The sequence below is a fragment of the Pogona vitticeps genome, chromosome 3 (assembly GCF_051106095.1).
Source record: "Pogona vitticeps strain Pit_001003342236 chromosome 3, PviZW2.1, whole genome shotgun sequence".
NCBI classification, from domain to species: Eukaryota; Metazoa; Chordata; class Lepidosauria; order Squamata; family Agamidae; genus Pogona; species Pogona vitticeps.
This window is the reverse complement of record NC_135785.1, coordinates 5,870,001-5,882,237: the sequence shown is the minus strand read 5'-3', so window position 1 is coordinate 5,882,237 and position 12,237 is coordinate 5,870,001. Positions and strand designations below refer to the sequence as shown.

Sequence of the window (12,237 nt, the reverse complement as noted above, 5' to 3'; positions counted from 1 at the left end):
TTGAATTTCTGGTCAAATTCCTTTTGCTGTGCAAGTACAGAGACTCACAGAGGAGACTAGCTACAGGTTCCCCAGAATCCAACCCCTTTTCATTAACTGGCACTTAATGTCTCAATACATTCTCTCTGAGAAAGAATAAAAAGCACTTCTTGACTTAGCGCTGCTTGAAAGGACAGACCTGTGTAACTCTGCTTTCTTTAGTGCACCTCTACAAACAAACAACCGAATAGATCAATAGCAAATTATTATTATTATTAACAACAACAACAACAACAACAACAACAACAACAACAACAACAACAACAACAACAACAACAACAACAACAACAACTGCCCCCCCAGCAGAGGAAAGAGAGGAAAGGAAACACTCAGCTGAGATGTAGGGCTCTCTTTGAGTTCAAAAGCTGGAAGGAACGATGGGTTAGTGCTGGAGAGACAGAAAAGTCCCTCTCACCCTCACAAACTCCCAACATCCTGAAGGTTGGAAGCACAAATACTATCTTTTTTCCCCTGATGCCAGGTTAAAGCATTGGGCACCATGGCTGGGCTCCATCCCTTCAGTCACCTGATGGTTGCTTGCTTGTTAATTAGTTAGTTAGTTCGTTTGTCCATTCGTTCATTCATTTGCTTGTTCGTTCATTTGTTGGTTTGTTGGTTTGTTTGTTCGTTCATTTTATTTGACTTTTATACCCCCTATCTGGCTGCCAAAGCCACTCTGGGCGGTTTGTTTTCATTGATTTAACTGTTGTTAACCTCTTGCTTTAAAATGTTAAAACTATTCAGGTGGCTTTATATTCCTTTAAGGCGATTGTATCCATTGTGTTCTGCCCCGAGGAGCCATCTGCGACATCCATGGCCAGTTGGAAAAACACTTCAGTTAAATAGAGACGCATACGGTAGAAAGCTACTGGGTACAGGGTGACCAAGGGCCCTTTTTAACATTGGCAGTCCTCTGTTTGAAGGTTTACCAAAAGACGATTTGTCTTTCCAAGGGCTGTGTCAGTCAGGTCTGTTTTAAAGGTAAAGAAGACCCATGAGGAGGGAAACGAGGGGCCTTATAGTCAGCAGGAAATGGGGATTTGGGGACTTGTAGTCCAAAAAGGGGTTATCTTTCCCAAATTCTGGCCAGTACCCTTTTGGCTACATAAGCAGGGACACTTGCAACTGAAATATTGGAAATAGATGAGATCCTCTAGTCTGGACTGAGCATTTGTAAGTGAGACCTGTCTGTCTAAAATGTTTTTCTCGGGTCACAGCACCACAGATTCAGCCCTGCTGCCTCTATGGGCTCTAAGCGCATGGATTTGCTGTCGTCCGTGCCAAGCGGCTGCGGCATCTCTGGAATGGCCTCATCTGTTCATTGTGGCACAGCTCCCAGCCTGCTCCGTCCATCAAAGCACCCCTGACGGTTGCTTCCTGTCCCCGTGGAAATGATCTTTCAGCGATGGGTTAAAAGACGGCACCAACGCTGCCGGCACTGGCACGCCGTCTTTGAGCAGAAGCGAGCAAAGGAGGTGAGCGCCTACGCAGCCGGACAGCCCTGGGTGTCGTTGGTATTTTGGAACCTAATACACAATGTACTAAAATAAATCATGCAATATGTGAGCTTTTGTGGATCTGGACCATCCGCTTTGGTGGGCTTGTGCCAGTGTGAAGAATTTAAAGTCCAAAAGTCCATGGCAAGGCAGATTTCACCAGGAAAGTTACTCTTAGATGGTTCTTGTAGGTTTTTCAGGTTGTTTGGCCGTGTTCTGGAGGCTTTTCTTCCTAATGTTTTGCCGGTCTCTGTGGCCGGGATCTTCAGAGGACGGGAGTTGGAATTCTGTCTGTGTTCTGGTGTAGTGTGTGGGATAGTTGAGTGTTTGTAGCTGTGGGATCAGCTTTTTGTCCTTTTCAGAAGATAGGGTGATTATAGTGATCAGGGTGTTTTCTGTTATGGGTGTATTGTTGTGATAAGGGGGGGGGAGATGATCTGCCGCTGTGATTGATGGGTGTCGTTAGCTAGTCTTTTGTGAGCAGTGATCACCAATCCTTGTGGCTGGGTTTGACTTTTTGCAGACTGTATTTTTCAGTGCTGGAAGCCAGGCCTTGTTACTCTTAGATGTAACTCGGGAAAAAGACGGGGAGCATTTGAGTTGTTTTAAAGTAACAGCCGTGGCAGCTGAGGATTGGATGTAACACCCCAGTTCTCCAAACAAAGAGGCTTAGGCCATGCATGCACGCACCTTCCTACTAATCTTTTCTTTGAGACGGGCATGTCTCTGCTCAGCCAGGAAGGGCGAGATGACACAGAAAACCCGAGTCCTCCATCCGGGAATTGGGGTGATAATTTAGTAAACTCACTAGGTTTAGCCAATGGGGGTCAGATTAAAGTCAAAATAATATTACCTAGTGGTTGCTTGTGTGCTGCCTTTATCTGGGAGGGACCTTTCTGGACTGGGGTGACCGTTAGTCTGTTCAGCACTAATCAGTTGTTCCTTCCTTCCCTCTGAATTTAAAGAGAGCCCCACCTCTCTGCTCAGTGCTTTGCCCCTCTGTTGTCTGATGGCACTCTGTAGCCTGTCGAAGTCTATCGCGACAAGCAGTCATGCTTGTCACTTTGCCGTTTGATCTCTTCAATTGTAAGTAATGAAACCTTTTATTCTTTCTCTTACAAACGTCTCTAAGTACATTATTGAGACCGTAAGTGCCAGTGAATGAAAAAAGGAGTGGGCTACTCTGAGAATTTATTCTGCTCTGTGAATCCCTGCCTACCCCCAATTTGTTTTCTAAAAATGTATTTTTGTGCCCTGTATCTTGGGGCCATTTCCCCCCTCCCTCTCCCCAGTATCCATTTCACAGCAGTTCCATCCTCTAAAACTTCACCTGAAAGCACCCAGTTTCAAGCACAGCACCCGACTTGGCTAATGTTGCAGAAAAGGCGTCCTTACTTGGGCACGTTTTGCCACTGGAAAGTCAAATCTTCCTCAGTCTCACTGGCCTGAGTTTCCCAACCCAGGAGATAATAGATTTGCTTATTTATTATGTTCACCTCCCACTTTTCTTCTTATGAACACAAAGTCCCACCACCCTGTTTTCAACTGTCACGACTGTTCTGTTCCATATATGGAACAGGAGTCTTGGTATTAATCGAAGAAGCCATAATTAAAGCATCTGTTCTGTTTTCTTCTGCAGGTGAATAAAGGACGCTGGACGTCCTTAGCCTCTGGTCTTTGTAGAACAGTTCCCTACCAAACATTCTTGGACTGCAACTCCCAGAAGCCTTTACCACTCACTGAGCTAGCAAAGGCTTCTGGGAGTTGCAGTCCAAGAACATCTGGGGGACCCAACCCCGGGAACCACTGTAAGAGTAAGACAACCTCAAGGAATTAGAAGCCACACATCCCCACAAAAGTGTTTACCACAAAATATAGATTGTTTATTTAGCAAATAAATAAGTCTTTCTTTGCATGAATAAATATTTCAGGATCTTAATTCCCCCGCCCTTACGCAAAAGCAGATCTTGGTGATACAGTCCTGGAAGACCGCAGTCCGATACCAAATACTGTCCAGGAAAAAGAGAAACGCAGGTGAAACTGAAACGCAGGTGAAACTCAACTAAGTTAAGACTTGAATTAGCCTGAATAGGTGCATAATGATCATCCTCATGTGCTGTCAAGTTATGGCAGCCGTTTTCAGGGTTTTTCAGGTAAAGAGTCCTCAGAAGTGGTTTCTGGTTCCTTTATTCCACTTGCCCAAGACATGCAGAAGCAAAGAGAGATCCTTAGACTCTGTTATTGGAGCCAGTCTCACTGAGTGCTGGGCTACAGCAACATATTCCTGCCATTGTCCCCAAACCGGTTAAATTCTGGAAAGGAGCTGCAGTAAGCATCGAATCATGACGTCAGGAAGGGGCCCCTATGACCATCAGGTCCGATCGCCTGCTCCTGGCAGGAATACAAATCACAGGAGATCAGCCAGGGGGTGGTCTAAATTTCTCTCGGGGAAAAAAAATCCTCCCCAAATAAAGAGGGTTAATTCAGGGTTGGTGGGGCCAAAGGATGCAGAGCACAGCTTGGAAAAGTTAAATTTTTTTTGATTCTCAGGACCACTAGCACGGCCAAGCCATGATGTAAAACCTTGCCACTTCACCACGTTGTTTACTCCCGCAGTGGTTCTTAACCTTTGTTACTCGGGTGTTTTTGAACTGCAACTCCCAGAAACCCCAGCCAGCAGAGCTGATGGTGAAGGCTTCTGGGAGTTGCAGTCCAAAAACATCTGAGTAACAAAGGTTAAGAACCAGTGGCCTAGAGGGTGAACATTTCATCCATTCATATATGTGTCCATGTAACCCTTTGGAGTTGGCCAGTGGCCTCCAGAATCTGGCAGTCCATTACAATTCCACGGTTTCCCTATCACACCTGTGATGGATGCAACCGGGAGCTTAAGGGCAGGATGGAGGGTGGGTGAAAATAACTCTGTATCAGGCCTAGGGCTGTTGTGCTGATGTTTATCCGCCTGCTGGAATTCAAGCCCAGATTTAATCCCGCCTCAGCCATCCTCTAGGTGGCTTGGAAGACAATGGAGTGCAATGGTTAGAGGGATGGCCTTTAGCAAGACACACGTGCTTTCCCCATAAATCTGACACAGGTCATCTTGAGCTAAGCACCCTCCTACCGCCAAACCCCCATCCCTTGCTATTTCCTTGAGAATGAAACAGGGGTGCTGGCAGTAGAGGTTGGGGTTACAACAAGAAGGAGGCAATTGCAGTCCTCAGTCTGGCCTGGCACCCATAACCGAGGGCCCTCCTCTCAGGTAGAACTGCCAGTCAACCAGGGAGGTGGGAGGAATAGTTTTTCTTGCACGTGGAGTGGGATGTGCCTCAGCACAGCTGCCAGAAAACTAAGGAGCAAAGGAATGAAAGAAACATCTGCCCCAAATATTTTTTTAAAAAATTGTACATGGTCGTTTTTATAGGGGATCCCGTTTCATGAACCAAACTGAACGTTCAGGGTCCTAATTTTGAGCACCACCTCGGGCCTCACCCACTTCTTGGGATACATGGATTTTTGAATTTCAAGAGTCCAACTCGCCTCTGGAATTCATTGGGCACGGTGGCGGCCCGAAAGAGAAGATTCATAGGATGTTCTTCACAGGTGTCTCAAACAAGGAAGCAAAAAAGCAGCCCAGCTGCTAGGTTTCGTGGGGTCGTGAAACTCTGAATCTGTCTTTTAAAATCAGGATCAAAATCAGGAACTCATCCCATCGCTGGAGGAAATTAATGAGTTTTTCAGGAGAGCAGGATGGCTGTTGTGAGGTAGCAGGAAACGTGGCAAAAAGAGATGTTGTGAGTCATGTATTAATCCTCTAAAAAGATACAGGTTCCCCTTGACAATTTTTGTCCAGTCATGTCCGACTCTAGGGGGCGGTGCTCATCCCCGTTTCCAAGCCATAGAGCCAGCGTTTGTCCAAAGACAATCTTCCGTGGTCACATGGCCAGTGCGACTTAGACACGGAACGCTGTTACCTTCCCACCGAGGTGGTCCCTATTTATCTACTTGCATTTGCATGCTTTCGAACCGCTAGGTTGGCGGAAACTGGGACAAGCGATGGGAGCTCACTCCGTCGCGTGGATTCGATCTTACGACTGCTTGGTCTTTTGACCCTGCAGCACAGGCTTCTGCGGTTTAGCCCACAGCACCACACATCCCTTAACCCTCTACTCTCCTTCAAATTGAGAGTAAAGCAATGGTGGTTAATGTTATCCCATTCAACCCTGAATCCTAAGTGAGCAGATATGGTAGGTGATCCTTTAATGCAGCTGAGAGCAAGGAATTGCCGAAACCGGGTGGGGTGGGGGTAAATGCTCAAGGTCCAGCTTTTCCGATCACTGCCTCTTTCACTAAACATGGCTTTGGTCAGTGGTTCCCAACCTTGAGCCCCCAGATGTTCTTGGACTTCAACTCCCAGAAATCCTGGCCTGCACAGCAGGTGGTGGAGGCTTCTGGGAGTTGTTGTCTAAGAACATCTGGAAACCCAAGGTTGGGAACACTGGCTTAGTGAAATGGAATCTGGTTGTTTTTTTGTTTTTTTAGACTTCAAAAGCAAATGAGTCCTTTTCAAAAACATTATCTGAAAGACGGCCTCTCCAGACTGAGGCCCAAGAACCTGGAGTTTCTCCCAAAGTATTCTGACTTTGATGGAGCCCTCTCTCCGAGGGGCAACGACACATTACGTTATTGTACTTGGCGCCTGCTACAGCAGGGAGGCATCGAATCCGCTCCGGGTTTAATTCTGGACAGCAAAGGAGGTCTCACTGGTGCCAGACCCATTTGAGAGATAGGGTTACCCATTTGAGAGATAGGGTTCAGTACCCTGAACAGCTCCTGCAAAGTTCGGACCAGAACCCAGGGCAGATTTGACTCTCCCCACCATGAAAAAAGGGCCATTGACTGGCACACACTTTTTAAAAAAGAAAAGAAACATGCTTCCACTGGCCATTTAAAGCAGTCATGGGAATATCTATGCAAAAAAAATTTTACCACTCTGATTTGGGGCCTTATTACCAGTTTCTTGTCAAAAATAGGACCCATGACATGTTGCTGCCTGAGGCAAAGGAGGAGCAGATGAAACTCTGTTACCATTCTGTCTTCAGTGAGTAACTCCGATGCGTGTGTGTGTATGTTTGTGTGTGTGTGTGTGTGTGTGTGTTTGTGGGTGTATCACAAAAGTGGACGGTTTAAGGACTGCTTATCTGAAAAAGTGTGAAAGTGCAGTTTGGCCACGAAGCGCCAGCCCAAGGCTTCAGCTGCCCTCACGTCACCAGCCTGGCCAGCGAATTCCACACGCCTTCACAGTTCCTCCATCCAGACCCCTGCCTTCGGGCCAATCAGCCATCACGGTCCTCAACAAATGTGGGTGCTCCAGCCCTCCGCCTCGGGTTTCCGGCTGATGGCAGGGAGTCCCACCGGCTCATCACCATCGGGGAGTAGCCAGGTTAAGTCTTGAGGCTGTCCAGCGCCAGAGCAATGAGCCTGGGCATGCTGCGATACATGGAGTCCGTCTCTAGACCGATGAGTCCGGTGAAGGCTGTAGCTTTGCGTCCCACGGTGGCCTGGATCCGTGCCCGGTACAGGCCCTTGGTGTTCTTGGAGGTCAAGTCCACCATGATCTGAGGAGAGAGAAAGGACACCAGTGAGGCAGGAAGAGAGATACGAAGCCCACCGAACATCATGGAGGGAACATCAGTACCGAGGACGGCGGGTCTAAGAGATACCGGCTGAAGTCCTCCAGGTGGGGGAAAAAAATCTGAGAGCGAGGAGGACTAGAGGGATAGGTTTGATTTCACAGGGTGTGATGGATTTCATCTTTGCAAGACCTGATCTGGAGGGACAACACATACGAAGAGTGTCTTATCTGTCAGCATGGAGAAGGTGGAATCAAGGGGAGCCATTCCAACCCTGTCCTGCTTAATTTTTTAAGAACGAAGCCTTGTTCTCCTTGGTCTTCTCTTTCTTCTCTTCCCCGTGCATCCCTCAGAGGTAGGATCAACTGTGCTCAATAAGGCAATGGTCTTTATCCGGATTACGGACTCTGCTTGCAAAATGCATCTGGGTTTTCTCTCGGCACAGAACTTGGCTCGCCCTGACTATGCCCTATCCTTCCTATCGTGTGCACGGCAGAGGGGCGTTTGCAGTCACGGCGTCACTGGTGAACCTTCCCTCCACTATTAGCTGTCCAGTAGGGTGAGCGAAGTGCAGAGCCCAGGACTGTATTTACAGCCTCTGATCGCCTTCTTCCCCCTCCTCACTCAAACTCTTCCCCAGCAAAAGAAATGATGTGCTGATGCTCATGGAAGCTTCTAGGAAGAGAGACACAGCCTCTTACTGGGAAGGAGAAACGGGGGAAATATCCCTCTGCTTGGAGCAGAATTTCTCTGCTTCGGGTTTGTTTTTCTCAGAAATCCCACCTGGAACCTTTTTTTCAGTAGCTTTGTGGTTCTATCTATCTATCTATCTATCTATCTATCTATCTATCTATCTATCTATCTATCTATCTATCTATCTATCTATCTATCTATCTATCTATCTATCTATCTATCTATCTATCTATCTATCTATCTATCTATCTATCTATCTATCTATCTATCTATCCATCCATCCATCCATCCATCCATCCATCCATCCATCCATCCATCCATCCATCCATCCATCCATCCATCCATCCATCCATCCATTCATTTGGTGAAAGAAATGCCAAGCCGCAAAAGTTTTTTGACAATTCCTGCACAGGATGGCGTCTGTGTCCTGTGCAGGATTCACCTGTCAAAGGGCTTAAGGTGGTGCAGGATTTGGCCGTCTGCTGTGCAAAACAAGCCAAAAAAGAAAAAGAAGAAGAAAGTCAAAAAGGGGGGGGGTTAGGAATGAGACTACATATGGGCATGAATTAAATACCCTGTTTTCCCGAAAATAAAACCTAACCTGAAAATAAGCCCTAGTATGGTTTTTCAGGATGCTCGTCATATAATCCCTACCCCAAAAATAAGCCCTTGTTCAGTGAAACCCTGCCCTCCACCCTTGTGCAGCAACCAGAAGAAAATGACATGATGGTCTTTGAATAAATGCAGATGAAAAAAATAAAAATAAAACATCCCCTGAAAATAAGCCCTAATGTGTTTTTGAAGCAAAAATTCATATAAGACCGTGTCTTATTTTTGGGGAAACATGGTATGAATCACCAAATTCTTTCAAAATACGTTGATTGATACTGATATGAATTAATGCCCCCAATAAATACGAATCAAATTGAATTTTTAACAAAATTTTGATTTGTCAATTTGTTGGGCTATAGAAACCAGAATTGTAGTCCAAGAGGGACCCAAGTTTGGGAACTATTGTTTTAAGTAAATCAAGGAAGAACGTTATTGGTCCAGCTCCTTTCTCTCTCAAAAGAGAAGAGAGGGCCGGCACCCGGCATCTCCTCACCTCCTGAAAGGTCATGGTGAGCTCCTCCTGAGGGATTTGAAGAATCCACTGGTACAGCTGCCCCACCGAACTGACACGCTGGGCAGATTCGTTCAAACGACCACAACTGGAGCCTGTATCAGGAGCCGTGGGGAGAGACGTTGTTGGGAGAGATACGTGGGATAAATCTTCTGGAATGGAAAGAAAGATTTTTGACCAGAGAACTTGCAAGACCCTGAAATCTGCTCCAAGGTGACCCATATAACATTGCAGACACCTTTAAGCACCCACACACTTTTATCTTGAGCGATGAGTGACGGGGCAATTTTAGGAAATCAACATACCTTGGGCGAGTGTGTTGTCGTTGTCTTCCGTGAAGCTGCGCTTCTCTCGCTGGGGATGGGTCCCTTTTGCCAGTGAACCTTTGGGCGATACGGAACAAAACAGGAAAGGTTAGGAGGAGGTAAGGGGAAATCTGAGGGAGACTAGGAGAAAGGTGGCTCGGCTTTGCTCCCAAGCCTCTGTCTATTTCACTCGGCCCAAGCTTCTTATTCTCAGGCCTTTGCCACTAAATCCTTCTTACGATGTAAGAAGTTGTGCCACTAAATTCAAAATCTGATGATTGGTGCTAGCTTAGATTATTTCTTTTTAAAAACAGAGAATAAGACCTATTTATGCAGAACAGGCACAGAGAAAACCCACTTACAGTGATTTAAATTATTGGTTCATATAGGTCAATATTAGAGATGGGCACAAACCGGTTCGTCCTGGTTCGACAAGGCGGTAGCACAAGTGCTGCTGCTCCCCTTCCCCGCCTCCTCTGACTCAATCAGCCCCTCGCCAGCCCCATCATAGTAGCTTTTTCCACCTCCTCCACTGATCTTCCAGTCCCGGCAAGAGCTCAGGCTTCTCTGCCCCGCCCTCTTGGCTGATCTCCCAATCAGAGAAAAGGGCGGGGCTGAGAAGTCTGGGCTCTTGCTCTTGACTGGGAGATTAGCTGAGGAGGTGGGAAAAGCAAGCAAGCTTGGCCTGGTGAGTGGCTGATTTTATTTATTTATTTATTTATTTATTTATTTATTTATTTATTTATTTATTTATTTATTTATTTATTTATTTATTTATAACCCGCCCATCTAGACCAAAGGTCTTCTCTTGAGCCAGAGGAAGCGGAGAGGGGAGCACCACCACCTATTCTTCTACTTTTACGATCGGGATAAACTGGGACAAACCAGTTCATGCCCATCTCTAGTCAGTATTGTCTACCTCGATGGCAGAAATACTCCAGATATTCACACAGAGCAGGTTTGACTGTATGGCCGCCGCTGCCGTGTGTTTTATGACACCACCATGTTTTAGATAGCTATCCGTCAAACATACTTTAAGTTGGATTCCTATACTGAGCAAGGGGGGTGGGTGGGCTCAATGGCCTTACAGGCCCCTTTCAACTTCATGATTCTAACTGTTTGGACAGTTCTCCCAACTGGCAATTTCTACATTCCTGTTTCCCACCAGCCTGTCAAACTTCTTTCTGCATGCCTTTTCTTATTTCCAAACAAATCTGTTAAATCTTTTTATCAAAGTTGCAAATCTGTTTCTCTGTGCTTACCTGTGTTTTGTTACCCACCAAGTTTTTAACCACCCTTGTTAAGAGCTGCGCGCGTCACTGGCCTCCGTGGGGAATTAGTAATTGTGCCTCTAAATTCAGGGCTGCAAAATCTAAGGATTGGTGCTATCCTAAGTAACACTGATAGAATCATCATCTTGCTAAGCCCGCTAATGACCGTCTGCCCATGACTCCCCATATCTTTAGAAACGTCTATCTACTGAGACCTGATTCCGTGTATCCGAAGAAACGGGCAGGAGTCCATCAAAAGTTCAGTGAAATGAAACATGTTCATCTGTGTAATTAATCTTGCTTGCACAGAATTGCATTCAAATACAGTGGTGCCTCGCTTAACGGGCGCCCCATTTAACGATGAAACCGCATAGCGACAATTTTTTGCGACGTTTCCTATGGGGAAAAATCGTTTTGCGATGATTGGTACCCTGTTTCGCTTACCGATCATTGCAAAGCGATGATTTTTAAACAGCTGATCGGCGGTTCCAAAATGGCCACCAGGTAAACAAAATGGCCACCTGCTGTGTTTTCGCGTTGATTCCTCGCTTACCAGGCAGCGAAAATTATGGCTGTATGGAGGATTTTCGCTTTAAGGTGAGTTTTAAGCCCATAGGAACGCATTGAAGGGGTTTCAATGCATTCCTATGGGCTTTTTAAAATCGCATAGCGATGAAATCACTTTGCAGTGATTTTTGCTGCACCGATTATCGTCGCTATGCGAGGCACCACTGTATATACTGCCCTGTAAGCCATTCCTGAATAGACCAGTCATGGACTCCCCTGAAATCTGGAGGGGAAGGTGCCCCTCCTTGGAACAGGGACGTCCCTTGATCCACAAGCCACCTCTGCTGGCCCCTGGCTGGGACCAAGCAACAGCCCAGGTGGTGCTGGAATCGGCCAAGGAGGTGCCTAAATAAAAAAAACACTACTTGCCCACTTTTAACTTCCTGACCTTGTAGTACGACACCATAGTCTCTTGAGACTGAAGGATGCCTAATCTTAAAGTACGACACACACACCCCACATACCATTAGCCACAGGAGCTTGAGTGACAAGTGATTCTTCTGGTCCTGCCTCTGGGAAAGATCTCTCCAGTTCTTTCTGCAGCAGCTGCTGAAGGAAGATTCGGCCCTGGGCTTGCAGCGCTTCTACCTCTCCTTCCTTCTGCTGTGGGGAAGGAAGGATGGGAGGGAGGGAGGGAGGGAGGAAGGAAAGAAGGAAGGAAGGGAAGGAAGGAAGGAGGGAGGGAAGGAAGAAGAAAGGAAGGATAGGAGGGATTTTAGAAAAAAAGTATCATCATACGCGGAAAAATATGCGCTTTTTGCTTGTAAGGATTTGCCTACCATTTCGGTTGCCCCTAGGAAAGACATGCGCCAAAAGAACTCATTCTATCGATTCTGCCATCATTTAAATTATTTTTAAAATTTTCATTCATACAACACAGGTGTAACATTGCTTCATTTGGCCAGCCAATCTTTCCGCCCCCCCCCCACCACCACCACCACCTCACTGGCATGATGCGATCCCTATATCACTTTAATCCTTGACATTTCTGTACTTGTGAACGTTGCTATTTATGTATTTACTTTGCAGATGGGTTGGGTTTTTGGGTGCCTTGGCCACTCCATGGCCACTGCACTTGTATCCTCTTTTCTTTGTGAGCATTTTTAAATGCTT

At 46.4% G+C, this 12,237-nt stretch overlaps 1 protein-coding gene across 1 annotated transcript in view; it reads right to left on the bottom strand.

Annotated features, from left to right (window-relative positions):
• Positions 1-9,269: 9,269 nt before the first annotated feature.
• Positions 9,270-12,237, bottom strand: part of LOC144587766 (uncharacterized) — a 5,014-nt gene continuing 2,046 nt past the window's right edge. Inside the window, exons 3-4 of the mRNA XM_078389013.1 lie at positions 11,589-11,727; positions 9,270-9,364 (exon numbers count right to left, since the gene is read on the bottom strand). Of these exons, the coding sequence (XP_078245139.1) occupies positions 9,270-9,364; positions 11,589-11,727 (234 nt within the window). The remainder of the gene's footprint in view (positions 9,365-11,588; positions 11,728-12,237) is intronic.